The sequence below is a fragment of the Amphibalanus amphitrite genome, unplaced genomic scaffold (genome assembly GCF_019059575.1).
Source record: "Amphibalanus amphitrite isolate SeventyFive unplaced genomic scaffold, NRLGWU_Aamphi_draft 000407F_arrow, whole genome shotgun sequence".
Taxonomy (NCBI): domain Eukaryota; kingdom Metazoa; phylum Arthropoda; class Thecostraca; order Balanomorpha; family Balanidae; genus Amphibalanus; species Amphibalanus amphitrite.
The window spans coordinates 343,289-364,324 of record NW_024881901.1 but is presented as its reverse complement, the minus strand read 5'-3'; the positions used below and the strand labels follow the sequence as shown (position 1 = coordinate 364,324).

At 50.4% G+C, this 21,036-nt stretch overlaps 1 protein-coding gene and 1 long non-coding RNA gene across 2 annotated transcripts; both read left to right on the top strand.

The window, feature by feature from the left end:
- The first annotated feature begins 1,084 nt into the window (after positions 1 to 1,084).
- On the top strand, positions 1,085 to 4,994 carry LOC122390742. The gene is made up of 3 exons (XR_006258215.1): positions 1,085 to 1,118; positions 3,624 to 3,870; positions 4,873 to 4,994. It is a non-coding gene; the product is annotated as an uncharacterized LOC122390742 (long non-coding RNA).
- A 19-nt stretch (positions 4,995 to 5,013) lies between these two features.
- Positions 5,014 to 19,598, top strand: LOC122390738 (slowpoke-binding protein-like). The gene is made up of 10 exons (XM_043383963.1): positions 5,014 to 5,065; positions 5,927 to 6,100; positions 13,727 to 13,884; positions 14,371 to 14,492; positions 15,028 to 15,177; positions 15,437 to 15,630; positions 16,402 to 16,585; positions 17,621 to 17,743; positions 18,364 to 18,461; positions 18,733 to 19,598. Exons 1-10 carry the CDS (start codon positions 5,046 to 5,048, stop codon positions 18,827 to 18,829), a joined length of 1,320 nt encoding a protein of 439 aa, XP_043239898.1. The 5' UTR covers positions 5,014 to 5,045; the 3' UTR covers positions 18,830 to 19,598.
- Positions 19,599 to 21,036: the final 1,438 nt, after the last annotated feature.

The window sequence follows — 21,036 nt, the reverse complement described above, 5'->3', positions numbered from 1 at the left end:
TGCCCCAGGCGACCAGGGCCCTCCAGGCGACCAAGGGCCAATGCGATCAGGTCCTCAAAGCGATCAGGGGCCCCCAGGCGACCAGGGGGCCCCATGCGACCAGGGGGCCCCATGCGACCAGGCCCCCGGCTACCAGGGGCCCCCAGGCGACCAGAGGCCATTCTTATAAAGAAAAAGGACGGAGGGACGGAAGGAAAAAAAGAACTCAATGAATTAAACGATTCCGTCCTTTTTGGTTATCATAAAGGTTCCGTCCCTCTACCCCTCCCCCTTCGTTGTTTTGCTAGGATGCGTTTTTCGTCTAAATGATCAAGAGCTTTAGTAAATGAAACAGGAATTATTTCCTGCAATATTTTCTTATAAATTTCGTCACAAAGAATGCAAAAAGACTAAGAAAATACTGTGTGATCGCTATATGGGTATTATAAAATGAGAACCTGCAATTATTTGGGATCACATTTGAATTTTTATGGGACCGGGGACTGTTGTCTGCTACGATACATAGCCTTGGCCAGAGGCCTTGGCTACGATCAAGGATAATATAGATAGGCGAAGTATGTAATATGTTGTAGTCTTTCCTGCTAGGCTGAAACCCACCAAAGATTGTTTTTGCGTATAAATGTGGTAATGCCTATGTCTTACTTAGTGATAGGATGTCTAATAAGCGGTAAGGGAACAACGCAGACACCCTGAGTTAGCGTGGCGGCTCGGGACAAGCGGTAGAGATAAAAGAGGAGGGGATACTGATAAGGCATCTTTCGCTCAAGGGGACGACGCGGCGCGCGGCGAACGCGCGCGGCGGCTCGGGATGAAAGGGAGGGAGAGAGGGAAGGAGTAGGTAGAGAGATAGAGAGACGGGGGGCGCAGGTGTTGTTTTGACGAACTGACGCTAAAGAGGGGGGGAGGGGGAGCGGGGGAAGAAATGGCCTGTGGATCTTCTCTGTGTGGGGACAGCGAGGACAGTCCAGCGAGAGCGCTTGAGCGTGGTGGAGTGTATACGAATTTCTCTGCGTGCAAACAAGAACTTTAAGTGCTAACGAGAAGTTGTAGTGCCACGTGACTCAGACCTCCAACCGTGATACCAGTCGAGGCGCCAGAGGACACAGGACACAGGCCAGGTGAGGGTGGAGCTACTGGGAGGCAGTTGCAAACAGTAAACACCTACCACTTACTGGATATTGCATCTCAAGGTGTCCAATCCTGCCTGTTAATGTGTATGCCCGATAAACAACGATAGCTGCAGAACGATAAGGTGGCGGTCTATAGGCACTTGGTCTGCATGTGAAATTGACTAATTTTCGTGTGAAATAACTCCCGACCAATGTCATACAGTTCACATATCGATTAGCACGCATCCTGAAACACATTTCGCACAAGTTGCTCTCGCAACTAGCTAAATATCGTATCAATGCCGTAAAAAAGCGCTGCTGAAGAGCAGCGCTATTTCTGATGCGTTATTTTTCACGAACAACGCAAAGTCTTACGTCACCAGAGGCGTCTTTGTCTCTTTATGATACGGAAACGCGTCCTTTTGGGTGGGGGTAGCGTCAATCTGGCTTCGTTCATTTAACGGGTTCCGTCTTTCGTCTTCGTCCTTTTATGATAACCAAATTCCGTCTAATCTCAGAAATGACGGAGCGTCCCTCCGTTCTTTTCTTTATAAGAATGGCCACAGGGGCCCTCTAGGTGACCAGCGGCCCTCAGGCGATCAGAGGCCCCCAGGCGACCAGGGGATCCCATGCTACCAGGGGCCCAAGGCGACCAGGGTCAACCAGGCGACTAGGGGCGACCGGGGGCCCCAGGCAACCAGGGGCCCCCATGCGACCAGGCCCCCCGGCTACCAGGGGCCCCCTGGGCGAGTAGGTACCCCCAGGCGATCAGGGGCCTCAATATCATGCAACCAGAGGCCCCCCCATGCGACTAGGGCCCCCTAGGCGACTAGGGGCCACAGACTATCAGGGGCCCATACGACCAGGCCCCGGGCTATCAGGGCCCCCTAGGCAACTAGGGGCCCCCAGTCGATCAGGGGCCTCATGCGACCAGAAGCCACTCATGCGACCAGGGCCCCCTAGGCGACTAGGGGCCACAGGCTATCAGGGGCGCCCATGAGACCAGGCCCCCGGCTACCAGAGGCCCCCTAGGCGACCAGGGGCCCAGGAAAATGGGGGCCCTTGGATGACTGCAGGGGCCCCTCGGGTACCCAGGGCACATAAATGAAACTTCAATATCAATTTTTCTCCCGAGTAAAAGACGTTTTATCCAGTGTTTAAAAAAAATGTCCTGGGGCCTGAGGGGCCCCCTGAGCGCCTTCGGCGCTCAGGGGGGGGGGGCCTTGGCCCCCGTGGCCCCCCCCCTTGGGTACGTCACTGGTGCCGCGACGCTCCACCGTACGGCGGGCCTGTATATATATAGCCATCGGACACAAAACAACCACGAACGAAGCTATTACAATAAGCCATTTGCACCGATGAGACCCACACCACCAATTCGGACTTCCGAGACTCAGCAGCTGTTGGTATGTTGGGGGCGTTGTAGCACGATCTGTACCCGTCGGCCAATGCGGCGTCACATTGCCGCCCGGAGATAGCCCACGATACGGGGCGCGCTGAGCTGCCCGAGTATCACTAAATGTGGGCTCCAGACGAGCTGGCCGTGGCGGCCCGACGGGCCGACTATCAAACTCCTCTCCGCCGGGGCTTTAATCCCAACCAAGGGAGGGTCAGATGGGAGGCTAATGAGGCCGGCGCTGCCCTCATTTCCGCAGTGGCCACGGGAAATGGCTGTAACGAGCGGTGCAATTGTGCGAGTCATGGCCGATAGACCGCGCCGACGGACGCCAAGAGCGAATGGATGCGCCCCTGAGCTGATGATCGACCGGCACCCACAGACGATCACCGGGCTTCGGGTTACAGGGTGCGCTTAGCGCGTCTTACAGATATGCTGTTAGACGGTAGAGTCTCTAACCGTATTTTTAGTGCCGTTTGAATATCTTTCTTACTTAGAGACATCCTGGTCGCGGACTGTAGCAATCACTTTCCTTTTCCGGAACGCGCACACAATTTCCAGCACCTCATTTGACCTTTGCTGATCAGTTTAAGTTCTCTTTTCTTATAGTTCAACTCTTATTTAAAATTACTCCAAACTTCTCGCTAAGATTCCAATCAAACGTAGTCCCTGCTGCCAAAACAGTTCTCTCTGAGCTCTGAACGTCGGTCATTACGGCCAGATTTTGGCGATGACAGACCCTCTTCGCCCGGGTGGAGCGTTATCGATAATAGACTAATCAAATGAGAATCTTATTTTCCAAGCGAGCACTTTGGGTAGCCTTCTCGCGAGATGTGAGAAAACTGATTAAAATAACTTATATGAACTACCATTCACGTCGCCAGACTCAGACAAGCTATGAAATTGTGCCATATTTGTTCTGCCATGAATAATTGAATTTACTATAATTTGAATCCGCAGATAAAAACAGCAGTCCAAATGGACGCTAGGAACGATGCTGAACGATGCTACCCCCTGCCGCGACCTCCCTTGCCCTTGCTCTCTGACCCAGGCCATGTCCCACACCTCGCCCGCCCCACAAGCACCCTCGTGTCTCACTCTCTGCGCCGCGGGAGCAGCTGGGCCCGGCGGCGCGCGGCGCGATCATCCTGCAGCGTCGACAGGCGGCGCTCATCGCTGTCGACGACCGACGCGTCGACGGCGCCGGAGTCCGTCGAGACCGACGCGGGCTGCAACAGGGCCCTGCGGCCCGGGAGGGAGACGTTAGTGGGCCGACGGTCGGCGGTGCAGGGGGCTGCGGCGGCGGAGGAGTGGGCCATATATTGAGGAGGATTATCATCAGCTCCAGACGGACGTAGCCCAAAGGTGAGATTAGAATGGGTGATGATTTATGGACGATGATTTTGGAAAGGCGCTTCAGAGGTTACGAATGGAGAGCGCTGTCCACTTAAAACATCATGACTATACTTAGGTATTGGACACCTTCCACTATATAGGCATCTACATTTGATCCTGTCCTCTTTGTAGGTGCATCGACTGAGACAAAATTGCACATTTGAACGTAAATGTCAAAACATATTGCATTGAGTTGTTACAAGTTTTTTATTGAGTTTAAAGTGATGTCGACGACTATTTAGCAACATTACCTGTTGGCTGTTACCAGAATGCATATAGGCACCGTCAGCACTTAAACGTTCCTCTCGTAATTTAATAATTCATTAGATCCGAGCGATTATGTTACGCTTGTAAAAATGTTCATTTATACGGTTTAGGTAAGGTGTTATTTCAACCTTCCATAATAAGTTCTAAAAGTTCGCATTCATAAAATAAATGAACCGTTAACCTATTACGAAATCGAAAGAGTATAAACGTCAGCGATAAAAGAAGTTTTTAGCCTTCTTAGTCATTATACTCCAACGCAACGTGTATCCCAGGCACAGTGAACCATTTCATAAAAACACAGGATAAAAAGTAACGCTTAAAAACAAAGTTTAGATAAAAGGTGTTGACCAAGCGCTCGCTCGAAAGCAGCCGATAACACATGACGGCTAGAAATACTCGCGGTTATGTCGGCACAACTCGACACAACCTCAGTTCAAACGACCAAACTTGGGGCTGATCAATGAAGGCCAGTGGTCCAGTTTAACACTGGACACGTAATCCCCTGTGTTTGTAAGCTGGGTTTCTAAAGAGAGGGCTTAAAACACTTCAATTAAATGTCAATATCCTTATAACAGCAGCTACGCTACTCCTACACATTTCACAATCCATCCGACCGCCTGACGCCTCCCAGCGCGATTGGCAGACATGTTCAACATCTACCGGGAGGGACCCTCTGACGAGATGTCTCCCTCCATCATTCGGCAGACATGTTCAACATCTACCGAGCGGTAAAGGAGTCCCGGCAGCGTCAGGAGGCCCAGCTGACCGGTCACGACCTGTACTCGAGTCGGGCGGCGCGGGACCGCGCCCTCCGCGAGCAGCAGCAGCTGGATGTCAGCAGCTGGCGATGTCACGGTGCACCGATCGTCACTAAACTAATGACATCAGATGTCCCCAGGCACGATGACCCATGGCCTCATAGAGCTGTCTTTGTCATGAGTTCCCCTTTATTATACCGAAACTGTCACCGTTCAGCACCTAATCGCTTGGGTGACTACATGTACATATGTTCTTCCTATACCGCACTAAAATTCGAAAGCATTGCAATCATTTTATTCAATTATAGCAGCATGTTATGACAGCATGCTGCGCGATCGTCCCCGAGGATTATTCGGTTCGTTTGACTTCGGGAATTATCATCAAAGGCTTTGCCTTCAGTAGTGGTCTCAGTAACTCGCTGTATACTGAATATTCAGCTGAATACACCACATTACGAAATGAGGATCATTAGTGCGAGCATGGACAAAGCATTATTGAGAAGACTGTTCAAGTGTGTACTATAGGGCAACCTAAATAAGCGCCTATATTGCATCGATTTAAGTTCCCATCGCAAAGCTATTCATGTTACATTGTCTAGGTATTCAGTTCCCAAGATTATCGATTTCAATAAGTCAAAAGCGTCAATAGCCTACCGTCACATGGCATCAATGCCCACGAGTAATGAAATCAGCTGTCAGCAACATCAGGAGAAATTAATTTGACGCGTACCTATCCAACAGCTGCCAAGGAATTGCAATAAGCCAGAAAACTTATGAGCAGCTGTTAAAGTCTTCTCGCAATCAAAGACGCGCTGAATGTAACTCGATAGGAACATTTTCTCTTGCCGACATGTTAAGTGTTTACCACAGAATAAGAGACGCACCCCACTTGACCGGCATATCACCGTGCATAGCAAGCCGGTCCCGCAGGCTGTCATATGAACTTTGTGATAACCTGTTCCCAGCTTATCACAGCCCGCCGTTTGTGTGTGTGTGCGCAGGACCACTGCCCGGGACCTGTTCCGCAGTCCGGAGCCCCAGGCGAGCACACCCCGAAAGCTGACACGCTGCGGCCGGCGGCCCAGCGCCCTGCCCAACGAGATCGACAGTCTCTCCCTGACCGGCGACGGGCCGACGCAGATCCGACCCCGCAGCAGCCCGCTGGTCACCACATGGTGAGAGTAGACCCGCACCGCACCGAGCCCGGCCGGCGCGACCTCCCCAGACCGGGTTCCGGACAAAAAGTCAAATGATAAAAGGTAAAAGGATGATTAGTCAACAGACATTACGTCAAAAGCACGAAGTCAAAAATCTTAAAAGTCAACAGGTAGAAGGTCAACAAAGAGGAAAGTCAAAAGTCAAAAAGTCAAAAAGGATAAAACGTCAAAAGATAAAAAGTGAAATTGCCAAAAAGTCAATGAACAAAAAGCCAACTAGCATAGAAGTCAAAAGACAAAAAGTCAAATGGACATAAGGTCAAAAGACAAAAAGTAAAAACGGCAAAAAGTCAAATTGCCAAAAAGTAAAAAGAACAAAAGTCGAAAGACAAAAAGTGAACAGGACATAAAGTCAAAATCCAAAAAACCAAAAGGACAGAAAGTCAAAAGGACAAAAAGTCAAAAAACAACAAGTCAACCGGGCATGAAGTCAAAATAAAAAGTCAAAAGTTCAAAAAGTCAAAAAGACATATAGTCAAAGTCCAAAAAGTCAAAAGGACAAAAAATCAAAGAGGCAAAAAGTCAAAAGGACAAAAAGTGAAGAGGACAAAGGTCAAAAGACGAAAAGTCAACAGAACATAAAGTAAATTACGAAAAAATCCAAAGGACAAAAAGCCAAAATCCAAAAACTCAAAAGGACAAGTCAAAGAGACAAAGTCAATGACACCTGGATCATCAGTCATTACATACATGAGATAACATTTACAAACAGCTGTACACAATTAAGCAGGATGCTGCACAATATAACCTGCATCATTGGACATTGAAGCGAGACTGCCTCCATTGCACGACTGATGGGGATTCCCATGGCCCGCAACCGCGACTCAGCTGGTCACACGGGCATGCTTGGCTGAAATCTGACACACATCCGTTGACACGTGCTAGGTGGGAGCTCGCTCGCATCGTAAGGTTGTCATGAGGCAGCGTTACATGATCCTTCGAGACAACTGACTGTCCCAGGCGCAGTTTACTGGAATTATTTCAACAAATATAGTAGCCCGGAATGTTATCGATACGAAAAGTTTCGCTTGTTCAAATTTCCTATATTGTGTAGGGAGACGTTTCTCATCAATTGATTCCGTCACGGGTTCTATTAGCGATTTCACACTTTTATTATAGTTCAAGCGTATTGTATGGTACAATTGGTACAATAGTAAAGCGCGTCGTTTCTTTTAAATCACCGTTCCATGCTTCTATCCTCAGGATACGGAAATCCTTCTCCTCCACGCCGCAACCCCCTCCGGGCTGGACAGGCAACTTTATCTCATGCGGGCTGCTGGAGCGGCACCGCTGCTCCCGAGGGAGCGCACCCCGTAGCCGGGTGCAGTGAGTACCTTGGGGCTGATCGGCCTGTCCTTCGGGATGGGCTCAGCCCCGGTGACTCACTAGGATGCCTGCCCAGACCAATGTCTCCCCCTAATTCCTATCATCCTTCCGGCTCTGAAATGGTCTAATTGGACCGAAAGGGCCTAACCCAACAAAACAAAACAAATTTCTTTTAAATAGGTGGAAGTTGGAACGAGAGGCAATGGTGTGATTGTCGGATTGTCCTGCCTTGAAAGGAACGCTCATATCAGCATCAACAGACAACAACCTGTTAATATTCACGGACTGCATACAATTAAGGTGACCAATTTTCATCGAAATGTATAGGTCAATTAAGTTATCGAGATGCGATTGCTAAAAACACAATTTTTTAGAACCTCGGAGCTGTGACGTCCAAAGAGAGGTGACAAGTATAGCGCATTGTGGCCACCAGTTACTGTCCCTCTCCTTCATCTTCGCCTCCGCCCTACGTCTCCTTATCGGAACTGCCCCCCCCCCCCGCCACCAGCAGGCACAGTACGCCAACTTTATATAGATAAGTTCACATTCCCAATATACTTTTTAAAGCAAAGTAAAAATAGGTAGGAGCGTTCTTATCGGTAGTGTCGGGGCACGCACGGGGACGCGCCGAGACTCTCTATGCGGTGCAGCCGGCGCCCAGCAGCGGGCGGCGGCCGGGGATCAGGTGGCCCGGCGCGGGTCAGTCGCCGACCGGAGACGCGGGCTGCGGCGTACTTGTACCGACTTAGTTAACGACTGCTGTTGAAGACTACTTTTTGCTGTTGACTGCATTTTGCGCATCAACTTTTCGCGCACCTATAAACTATTTGCTTGTTGACTTTTTGTGTGTTGACTTTTAGCGTGTTGACTTTTAAGCATGTTGACTTTTAGCGTGTTGACTTTTAGCATGCTGACCTTTCGCGTGTTGACTTTTAGCGTGTTGACTTTTAGCGTGTTGACTTTTAGGCGTGTTGACTTTTAGCGTCTTGACTTTTTGCGTGTTGACTTTATGCGTGTTGACTTTTAGCGTGTTGACTTTTAGCGCGTTGACTTTTTGACATGTCGGCTTTTTGTCTCTTTGACATTATGTCTTTTGACTTCTTGCGTGTTGACTTTTAGCTTGTTGACTTCTGGCGTGTTGACTTTTTTGCAGGTTGACTTTTTGTTCATTTGACATTTTGTCCTTTGACTTCTTGCGATGTTGACTTTCTGTCTGTTGACTTAATGTCCTTTGACTTTTTATCCGTTTACTTTTAACGTTTTGACTTTTCATCCGGGAATCCCCCAGACCAGCACCGGTCGGCGGCCGTCGTCAGGTGACGCAATCGTCCCGATAAACCGGCGGGGTAAACCCGGAACTCATGGATGCGCTTGTGAATAGAGAAATCCACACAATATTGAACATTTTTTTTTAGGGGGGGGGGGGGGGGAAGCAAAGCTACGTATGGGACTTTAGACGCGTAGATATCGATAATCGAGCTGCGTCCATTTACTATGATAATTACGGATTGCTAAGTACTTCATTACCATAATGGTGTCCACCGCACGGTTCATTACGCTCTCTTATATCCAGCCCAGACCCTACCGAAGAAAAAACATCTCCTAAAAACTCTGGCAGCCTCCCGTAGCGAGGGCCCCGGGTGGGTCATACGGGGCACTCGATTGGGTCTATATCTCTGCCAGCCACGGTGATCGGGGCCATCCGACTAGCGCCCATCTCCAGTCTGAGGATGCGTCAGTCACACGCGTGGACCGCTGACCGATCGTCGGCCCCCTGTCTCTCGGTCTGACCGACCGGCCGGCCGGCTGACCGCGCCTGGCCAGCCGCCAACGGAAGCACGTGCTGTCGAGCCTCCCGTCTCCTGCCGTTCCCGGCGGCCCAGCGGCGGGCTTCGGGCCCCGACCGGCACTGTAATCTATAGATTCCCCGCCGACCTTCACCTTATCGGATCACGCCGTGTGTGAATATGACGAAATCCATAAGACGGTCGACAAAGACGGACTCGCGGTGATGGAATTAAATTTCCGGGTCAGAAGTGACTCATCTCTTTGGATATCAATGCTGACTTCGTTCTTCATTAGATCGTTGTATTTAAATGGAAGAGCCATCGGCATATCACGACTAAGTAATGGATGCTTTGGAATGCTTGATAAAAGATAATGAAATGTTAAGCGTTTAACTGGAATATATGGACGAAGGGAGCTGCTGTGTTGAGATGGATATCGGCCTAGCCGTGACTTCACTTGATGCCGCCATAAAGAACAGTAGCGGCGGAATACCTTCAATTAAGGGGTGGGGTGGGGGGAGGGGGGCACTGCCGACTTTTGGTCCCACTCTTTCCATGCAACGCCCATAGGGCTAATGTTAAAATAGCAAAATCAAAGGGGGCACGGTGCCCCCCCCCCCCTGTTCCGCCACCTATGAAAGCTTGCGATTTTGAAAGCAGGAAGACAATGGACAACGGATAAAACAGAGTTAGGACCATAAAAAATGGCCTACGTCAATACCGCTATCCATCGTTTCATATTCATTTCCTTTCATTGTTAAAACATAGGTACCTACTGCATCTATAGCTGCTGACAACAACGGAGAATAAAATTGCAGCCATCGTTCTGTTGTCAGACCTTAGTCCAGGATCGTGTAGTTACCGGTTTGGATTGAATAAACCAGCTCCGTAGACCATTCGACCAGAGTACCCACTCCAAGCAAGGCGGCATTCAATTCAGGCACAATAAGCATAATGGGGATTTATTTGGTTGCATGAAGCTGAAATACCTGAGCTTTTCAGAAACACTATGCATAATTGGCATTGTAGGTCTGAGCGCTAATGGTTGAATTGAGGTAAATTAAATTCCAGCGCGGGAATTACGATGCACATATGCAAATATTGCTGGTGGATGTCGAGGGTACATGCGATATTAGTATTCGTAACTCCACATTTCCATCCACAAATACATAGCTACGATTAGGTACCAATCGCTTATGTGCTAAAAGAATATAACTTAGATGAGTTCAGCAACGAAAACATATCGGGTCGACTTACTTAGCTCCAAAGTCTGACTAATGATCGGCCATGCCACAACACATCTAAAAATATTTGCGTCCAATTATCGAGCTCTGACAGCAACTGATACAGTTGGATTCACACACTCAAAAATGTTCTATATCGGCAAAGCCACCTCAACTAGACTATTTTCGCTCGCTTCCGATGCTGATTCAGCCACCTGCCCACTGCACTGTCAGCAGTGTGTCAAACTCGTGCCGTTTGGTCGGATCAGGCGACCCGCGCGGCTCGGCCCCGCAGCCGCTCCCGGGGGTATCATCTGGGGCGTGTCGCAGCTGCGCCGGGTGCGTTCTGCACGCCCGCGGCGATGTCGCAGCGAGCCCTTCAAACTGACGAGCCGGCTCTCCAATCCGGGGCGCCGTATACGATCCATTCGTCGCGCGTGGCGCGCCGTTTCTGCCCTTCGGCGAGCCGGCAGAGCTCAGAGGTCTATCTACATCTGACACCGTCTCCATCCGCTACCAGCCCCTCCGCTCAGTGTGACGGGGACTCGGAATAGTAAAATTCACCTCGGGGAACTTCGCGGCCATCCAACATTATTATCGCTCCGGGGTGATGACGTCACAGGACGGCTTCATCATTCTAAAGCTCCGACACACAACTTTTCTGTTGACTGTGGCACTGGAGCATTCAAACCTCGCTCCGTTTTCCCGCATCGCCTGGCAAAATTATTCATCGCTTCGGACGAGTTCAAAGACTTCACAAGAAACCGTGGTAGCATTTTTATTGACTGTTACACAACGTATTAAAAACGTGTTCTTATCAAATAAATTATTACAGAATATATGAATTAAAAAATCTCATAAAATGAATGTTTCGCTAGAGGAGGACTCAGAGGACCTGGGGCAACAGAAAGGAAGAGCAACTATCATACGGAGTACCTATAACGGACACACAAAACGGGATCTTGAATGTGTGCTTCTACATAACACAGCGGATTCTTCATGGTTACGAATAGGAGGATATATGTATTTCCCAAGTATTTTTCTCTGAGAACAAGATCCAGAACAGACTCTACAATTCGCAAATCTTGCACAGGCCAAAATGTCTGTTGCTTAACGTCCCGATGTCAGAGCGAAGCGAACTCAACAATTCTCAAATACTGCACACGCAAAAAAACCGTCTGTTGTGGGCGACCCCGGTGCCGTTCTGAGCGACTCGGTTTGCCGGCTTCGGCAACGTCCGTTCAGCGAAGTGGCACACGGCCCCTTCGGCCGCCGAAGCCCCACAGGAACACTACCGGTCGCGTCGGGGCTTCCTGGTCCGTTTTTTCCGTCGATGACATTACCAGAATCTGCGTGGGATGCGATCGGCAGGCGAGCAGGGCTGTCAGGCACCAGTACCGGTCCCAGATGGTACGCAGAGGGGTCTTACCGTCAGGTGCGAAAGGATCTAGTGACAGACAAATCAGTGATAGTGAGACAGTGGGACGACGACAAATAGTGACCAGAAGTGGAGGTAGCGATACCAAAGGCGGAAGTGCGGCAGAAGTACGCGTAAAGGCTTTTTCAGGATCAAAACCGAGCGGGCCAGCATTCGCGTCTTCTTCAGCTGTTCCACAGCAGAACATGCGTCCTGAAATTGGTGTTTTCCGTCAGTCCGTCTATCTTTCCATCATTCACCTGTCCAACTATCCAGTGGCTGGACGGTAGATCGCCTAAAGAACACCAGCGGTGTCTTGAATGCTGTAAGTGACTACTGTTATCAGTGTGACAAGTCACAGAAGATAACTTCAGCATGTCCCAGTCACCAGACGAAGACGAGAGCGCCACAAGTGCGCGCACCAAATGGCGGATCACGCTGTTCAACCTGTACAAACAGAACGGTCGAGAGGAGGCCGCCAAAGAGCTCCTCGGCCACGACCACTTCAACCGGCGCGACCCGCGAATCAACTACGACAAGTGGCCGCGGAAGATCCGTCCTCCCCCGCTGCCGACGCTCGAGGAGCTGGCGGAGCTGCAGCCGAGCCTGCCCAGCTCACCGGGCTCTCCGCTGCCGCGGATCCCCAGCTGGGGACATATCGCCGCGGGCGGCGGAGTATCACGGTGAGAGGCTGGTTGGTCCGCCCGGCAGAGGGAACACAGTGATTAGGTGAGAGTTGAAGGTAGGAAATCAACCGCATCCATCAAATTTGTATTCGGTGACTATATCTCAAATGAATACCTTGAACGTATTACGTAAATTGTTAAAAGCCCATAGAGACATGCGGATAAAAATCGATATAAGCCACGTTTCATAATAAGACTAATAAAATGTAAAGGTCGCGACCAGCGAATGACAGCTTACAACGAAATAAGCTATTCCAGATCCTTACAAGTAAATAGTTTTCATCACAGACCTCTATACAACATATTACGTGACATACCTACCTACATCTCACCTCTGGTGACCTCTGGTTTCATCATGGACCCTGGTATACAATTTATATTTTCATCCATGGATTTCATAAACTGTTTCCCACCATGAAGGTCTCATACTTCCTGCCACAACGAAAGACCTAAGTGTGGGCAGCGCCGCGCCTCAGTCGTTCTCCGGCTGTGTGCCGGCAATCAGCGCGAGCTGATCTGGAACACGGTCCTCGGGGAGCCGATAAGGCCGGCTGGCCGTGCAGAAATTACACTGTTATCACTGCTAGGCCCGACAATCACCGTCCAAAGTGAGCGCGCCACTGCCGCGCCACGGTAGATGGAAAAATAAGCCGAGCCTTTGTGCCCGGCCGATAGCGGCACATCGCATCTCACGTAGAACGGTAGAGGCTCGCTCGATGTCGGGATTACAAGGGATTATCAATGAATAATGTACGAGTTTCTTGATCCTGCCGAAAGAACTGCTGAAGAAATTGAGGTCCGCCATCCAGGGCACCAAAGACTAAGACACGCACGCGGTTTGGAGTTGCTAGCACACCTCTGACAACGGCTAGATATCCCAGATTCACTTGGTGTTATGAAACCTAATTTGGTAATAGCAAACCACAGGACACTGGCCTTGATGAGTGTGTTAAATTCAGATCAATAGCAATCCGTAAAATTGACGATTAACCCGCTTGTGTTCTAGCGTTATAACTGACGTACGCCGTCTGATGTGGCAGTTGTAGGCCGTTCGAAAAGGCTTGCGTGGTTTGTTTGAACCGACTGACGTTACGAACTGCCAGACGTCTGACGTGACTGGCCGTCTGACGTAACTGACGTTACAGGCCGCCCGACGCGAGTGACGCGGCCGGCCGGCCCCCCGCCGTGCCGATGACAGAGCAACAGCGATCGGCCGTGGCCAGCCAGGCGGCAGCCAGTCTCTGCCAGCAGTACCTGGCCAGGTCGGAGCGTTACCGACTGATCCAGCCGCTCAATGACCTCGGTAAGACAGGCGCCCGGCACTCTTAGGACACCCGACGACAATCCTCTGCCCCGTCAGATACTCATCCACCGCACGGCACTCCCAGCACTCAAAGGCCGACTAACACACCCCAGCCACTCTCTACAGACGTCTGACACTAAACATCTGCCCGGCACTCCCAGCACTCTCAGGCACTCCCCAACCAACTGCTACTCTTTACAGACGCTCGACACTCCCAAGCCGCCGCCCCCCCCCCCGCGCCCGCTCATTCAGACCGGCCCCAGCGGAAGCACACGGCCACTTCAATATAATTACTTCCAACCGCCACAGGCTGAGTGCATTACAGAAATTCACCCCAGCTATCTTCACGGCCAAAGACATTCAATATAGTGCCACTCCCGTTAGAAGGTTCACAGCTGTTATAGCTGCTCACTGAGATACGTCAAGCCCAATGAAATGCATCATTCACCCTATCTGACGCCTCATTGAGTGCGCTGTTTACTGCAGGCTGCAGGAGCAACAAACATTGGTTTCTGGTTCACGATCAGCTCGTGAAGACGGAGCGTCTATTGACGATCACATCGGTCACCCACCGACCCGCGCTGCTGCAGCAGAGCGACCGGGTCAAGGTGAGACTCCGGCGGAGCGATCGAGTCAGGGTGAGACCCGATGGAGCGATCGAGTCAGGGTGAGACCCCGATGGAGCGATCGAGTCAGGGTGAGACCCCGATGGAGCGACCGAGTCAGGGTGAGACCCCGATGTAGCGATCGAGTCAGGGTGAGACCCCGATGGAGCGACCGAGTCAGGGTGAGACTCCGCCAGTGATAGGACGAGCCAAGGCAAGACATCTCATCCTGGTAGAGCGACTGAGCCAAGGCGAGACCCCATGGGAGGGCATGAGCCTAGGAAAGACCCTGGCAGAGCCACTGAGCCTAGTTGAGACCCCGGGAGATCGATCAAGCCAAGGTGAGACACCGAGTGACCGAGCCAAGGTGAGACATCGGCTCAGGAAGTGTTTTGTTGCGGCGCTCATAATTAAGAAAGCTGTCTACCGTGCAAAATAAGCCTTACGTGTTTGTGAAATTTGCATGTGAGGATGTGATCAGGCTTATTGATTTGATTGTGTTACCCAATTATTGCGTGTTTATGGTAATTCCCCCCAGACGCTGCGGGACCGTCTGACGCGCGCGAAGCACCCGTACCTGCTGCCGGTGCTGGACGTGGACCTGCTGGACCTGCCGCAGGGCTACCCGGCCGTGGTGGTCATCACGCCCTGCAGCCACTCCGGCAGCCTCAGGGACATTCTGTATAAGGTGAGGAACGGCAGCCATGTCCCAGACAGCAGTCACCGGCGGGACATGCTGTCCCGCCGGTGACAGCAGTCAGTATTCGGGCCGTGACTGGACTGACCAGTAGAGCAAACTGTCTAGCAATTCAGTGCACATGGGTTGGAACTGGGACTGGAATGAAGGGACCGCGACTAGGGTGCAAAAAGTCCTCCGGTTTACCGTCTGTTTCAGTGCGTCTGGGACCGGGATTGGAGCGACAAGTACGGTTTCCCGTGTGTTTCAGTGCGCCTGGGACCGCGACTGGAGTGAGAAGTATGACCGGCCGCCGGCGGAGCGCCTCCGTCTGCCCGTCTCACAGGTTCGCCGGCTGGCTCTGCAGCTCGTCGAGGCCATCCTGCACCTCAGACGGAGCGGCATCGCACTCTCCTTCGGCCACCTGCACGCCGGCAACGTCATCGTGCAGAACGGCGTGGCCAGGTAAGTCATAGCGCCTAGCGGACCCGCCAAACCTAAGGTATCTCATATAAATAGTTAGTGGAATTACCGTACAAGGCAAGGCATTGACGGATAGTGACTTAGTGAGCCCAATGGGATAACATGTGACATAAATTTTCACTATTAAAATAGAAAACATCATTCTTATCTTCCACATGATTTATCAAAAGACACCAAGCATCAACTTAACGATGAAGTTGGCCTTCATTTAGATAGCAATCATCTGTAGGTATAAAATTGCGTGTGTATTGGCTTCAAGAAATTGAATTCTAGCGATCAACCATATTATTTTCTCCATGCTGCTAAAATTATACGGCGGGATGCTTTTTGTTCTAAGTTGAGGGCGTTTCTCCACTGGCGATGAATCGTTTCTCATCACTTATTATATATTGGCTAATTAATCAGCGCTGATTTTGAACGGGAACACCTGTTTGGCCCCCACGCTCCATTTTCCCGAGCTCGTCTTCTTTGAACATTCATCTCACGCTCCAATAGTCCGAAACCTTTCAAAGAAATAGTTCATTCATCAGACGGACGAGCGACAACGCACTCGATTTGAAACCGCGTGCAGCGCACAATATTAGTGTAAGAACGTCAGAAATAAAACTTTAATGGCTTGCAGGAACAAAGATTAAATCAAAACAAAGCCACCAATAAAAATGCACTGTACCTATGATTTACAAGCTGCAACTATGCATTGCGATTCACAATGATCTCCCAATACGGTAGACCGATTTATCCATTCTCAAACAGGTTGTCCGACCTGGAGGCTTCGCTGCTGGAGTACAGCCCGTCCGACTGCAGTATGAACCTGCCGGGCTCGGACGTTCTCTGCATCGGATCGCTTATGTATGAGATGGTGGCCGGACGACTGCCGGGGCCGCGCGGGCCCACCCCCGCCGACCTGGCACAGCTCGACGACGAGACACGTTCACAGGTGAGATAACTCCCCACCGTTTAACGACTGAGCGAAGAGGGCTGCCGCGCGTGCTTCAACCTCCGTCACTAGATGGCAGCAGTAGTTTTACCTGAAGTGGTAGACTGTACCGCATTGCTTGTAGCGGAACCGCAGCAGCTGCGTTTGACTGACGCTTCGATAATGGGATATTTCACGTCAGATTCAAATGCACAAAAATGATTTCAAGCTGTGGATAAGTAGTGTGACATAATAAACATAAGCCTCGTTTCCTGTGAGGTTACTTGTTGCAAACGACGGCTCCTTTTCACAGCTCCTTAGTGACGACTTTGTTTCTTTTTACCGATCGATAAGACTGAAGCTTGTGCTTAGCTCAGCGCTCGGAAACGCGGAAACGAACAAACATTTTCTGACTTCATTTGCCACTCACACACAAAGGCCATTCTCGTCCCTCAGGCTGAATCCAGTAGTGGCTGTTAGCTGTTCCTAGAGCTTTCCAAACGCTTTTTTACTTAAGCTTTCCTGGAAATGATTAATCTCTTCCAATTTTCCAGTCCAGCATCTCCCTTTTCTAGCTCCAGTCAACAACTAGCTTCTGTTGCGCTCAACATCAAAGCGCGATCCTCTAACACAATCAGAAACACTGTTGGGAGCCCGTCAACACTGCAAAGCGGTTCCCTGTTCCAATTCCCGTCGACACGTTCCCCAGACCGCCTTATCGATGTCGGATCGTCTCCCGGTTCGCTGTAACTCTGTCAGAGCTGGTCAAACCGAGACGGCCGACCTAAGGGTGGTGGATAGGGTGAGAGTGAGAAGGCCTAGATGCAGCTGCGGCCATGATCGACATCCGGCGAATCCATCATTTGGATGCGAGGATTGTTGAGAACAGAGTTGTAACAGAAGATCGTTAAGTTGATTGCAATTATTGTGATTGATGTACATTGATGTAGGTATATATCATGCAAATGATTGTAAATCAAATGCGTTTGATGTCGGTATGGGTTACCCAAACGCATACGACGCACTTGATTATCGGAACACCACTTCCCTCGCCAGCTGGGACCTGTGCTGGAGTTCATTTTCGACAACCCCGGCGGCCACGAGCCGGGCCTGGACGTTCTGCCGCACCTGGAGTTTTTCCGAGACGTTCATCTGCGGGAGCTGGCCCGCCGACCACCGGTGAGTCTTCCCACACGGTAACGGTGTCGCGGTCGGCCCTCCCGCCCCGCTCTGGGAGAGGAGTATAGATCCTCCACCCCCGCCGTCTGCGGCGCGGTAGGCGGTAGGGTTTCATCAGTAAGGTCGACTGGGAGACTTTGATCAACCAGAGCTACGTCAGGGCAAACTACCGCCACAGAGGCGACAGCGCGACATCATATATATGCTAACGGGAACCTTACGAGCCAATTAGATGGAAACTTGGAGAGAATCTAGGGACCAAACTTGGGTCATATTTCCGAATTATCGCAGCTCTGGTGACCGCGGCTTTATTCATATAAATGTACTCAAATGCAGAGTGCTCGCTAGCACCCCCGGGAAACTATTAGAAGCACAATGAATGGAGCTCCAGTGGAGCGTATTAATCATTCTCGGCACTCGTTTGAGTTGACAGCATCAAAGATAGTATTTCAAGTCCAGCGTCATTGATCAGCACTCAGCCAGCAAATGCATTCCCGGTGATAATATTCAGAATGTTGTTTGATTAAAACAATAACTCACGCGTTAACAAGTGAGAAGAAATACATTACCATTTACAAGAATACCTACCCAAGTTATGACTGCACGACATCCCATTTCAGAGTCTGACTGAGATCAAAGTGCTCACACCGGTTCGCACACCTGAGACGGGCCAATTTGGTGCCTCGGAACACTCGGTCGCCCGCAGTCCCCAGCGTAGGTAAGTAGCAAGTCCCAAAACCCTCGAAAGAGAGCATATCTTCCATTCTACGGTCGATGGCTGACCATTTAATCTTTCTATGAAACGACAGTACTTCCAGAATGAATAGATAGAAGTGAAGCATTAGGGCTGTCCATGTGACATGCAAATGCACTTAAGTGCGGAATAATCCTCACAGTAAATTTGGTAAAGCAGCTGAAAAGCTATTCCAGTGGTAATATCTACACCGGGCACGTTATTAATTACGGCTTTGCCCTCGCCTGCTTTTCAGGAGAAAGCGGTCAAGCTCCATGCCCGGCCATAGCTGTAAGGAGCTGCAGGAGCTGCGCAGAATGCACGAACATCTCTCTCAATTGGAGCTGCGCTGAGGGGACGAACTGCAGAGGCTCTAAGCTGGGACAGTTGTTGGTGCAGCTGGGACAGTTACCGGTGCAGCTGGGTTGCGAGTTAAGGTGGGCAAAGCTGCCGCTGAGCTGTGGGTCAAGGCGGGCAGAGCAGCTTCGAATGAGCTGCGAGCTACGATGGACATGGTAGCTGCAATGAGCTGCGAATTCAGGCGGACAGAGCAGCTGCGAATGAGCTGCGAAGTCAGGCGGACAGAGCAGCTGTGGATGAGCTGCGAGCTGGGTTGGAGAGAAACCACCGCAGCTCAGTTCTGAGCAGTGCTGGAGAGTGCAACTGTCGCAGCTATGAGTGCTGGAGAGTGCAACTGTCGCAGCTATGAGTGCTGGAGAGTGCAACTGTCACAGCTGTGAGTGCTAGAGGGAGCGGCTGCCGCAGCTGTGAGTGCTGGGGAGAGCAACTGTCGCAGCTGTGAGTGCTGGAGAGAGCAGCTGCCGTAGCTGTGAGTGCTGGAGAGAGCGGCTGTCGCAGCTGTGAGTGCTGGAGGGAGCAGCTGCCGCAGCTGTGAGTGCTGGAGAGAGCATGACTACCGCAGCTGTGAGTGCTGGAGAAAGCAGGTGCCACAGCTGTGAGTGCTGGAGGGAGCCGCTGCCGCAACTGTGAGTGCTGGAGAGAGCAGCTGTCGCAGCTAAGAGTGCTGACAGAGCAGCAGCTATCGCAGCTGTGACAGTGCGTGCAGTGAGTGTTCGGACAGCCGTCAGCTGATCTGCCGGGACGCGGCTGTCTCCCGACGAGTTCCTACCACCCCGAGGGGAGGGGGGGGAGGGGGAGGGGAGCGTTTATCGGGTGCTGAGCTGGCCCGCGGGCCCTACTATCGGACCAGTCAGCATATTGGTCACTGCTGACACAGCGGTTACGTGCATTGTACGTGTTTACCGTCCACCGTGTGGGTGGACAGACCGTAAAAAGAATGGGAAGCGGGTAAAAAGATTAAAACCGGACAAAAAGAATGGCTGAAAATAAATATCTGTTAACACAGCATCCTACATGGAAGCAAACAACAACAACAAAAACAAAATGTAGCACCGGGGAAGAAAAGAGAAGCATCACATCTTTATCTCATGCGTTTTGAGACGCAACGAACAGGATATCGAGGAGTGTTATTTTGTAGCGATGCCTGCGCTTTGCTTGTCATGTTGGGACATAAAAGCCACTCTGTGTAAATGTCCTTATAATGAGTTAGTCGTTTTGCATAAGATTATGTGGTATATATGTCACATTAACCGCACATCTATTCGTTGATGCGTATTCGAATTTCGACTGTCAAGTGACCGTCAAAACGGTGTGCGCTTTGTAAATGGCGTGACACAGCGAAAATGGGCCCAAAGAAATGTTTATGACGGATGGAAGTCGACAGTGAATATATGTCTGCGAATGAGTGCTCAGTCAGAATTTCCATTCTTACTTGTATGTTGCATCTGAGCGACGACAAAGTGTATGTGAATGAAAATGTGAATCAGTTTTTTTTTTGCTTGCATGGGTGTAGTGGGGGTTATGAGCATATTTAAGTCGAAGCCGGTGCATACGATTTAAGCAAGGAAAATAAGGGACAATTTTGGCACACCCAACATCCCCTGGATGCATAGTAACGAGGAATGAAATGACTTAACATCGATGTATGCATAAGATGTTGCGTGATGCGTATGTGTCATCTATTTTATTTCCACGGCAAAAGTTTTGAGGTGACTGCTGTGCAGATCTCGATGTTAGTCCGAGCATCCGTTACTCTAAAAAGTCAGGCTATACTCGTATGTAGCTTAGCACCTCTGTAAGCCATGCATTCCAGGGAGAGGATATATATTCCTGTGAAAGTGGAGTGAACAACTGACTCTGTAAATGCCTGTCGTTTGTAATCCGCTTGTGATGGTGTGGCTTTGTGATATATCTGTAAATATGACTTGGTTTTGATGGCAATGGTGATAATGGCTTGAATGGGAGGGCAATTCTATGTTTTCAAGTCACAGGATCACATTCCATTTGCAGCTTAGACTTCAACACGACGATACCGGAATACCAGAGGGGAAATGGAGTAGCCGGGTTGTTTTGACAGCCACTACGAACGGCTTGAAAATCATGCGCCGTTCAAGAGTGCTTTGTTGTAAAATTTTAGCTGAAACACAATGCTGCAGATATAAAGGCGCCAAGGACATGCATACCGCATACCTACTGCATG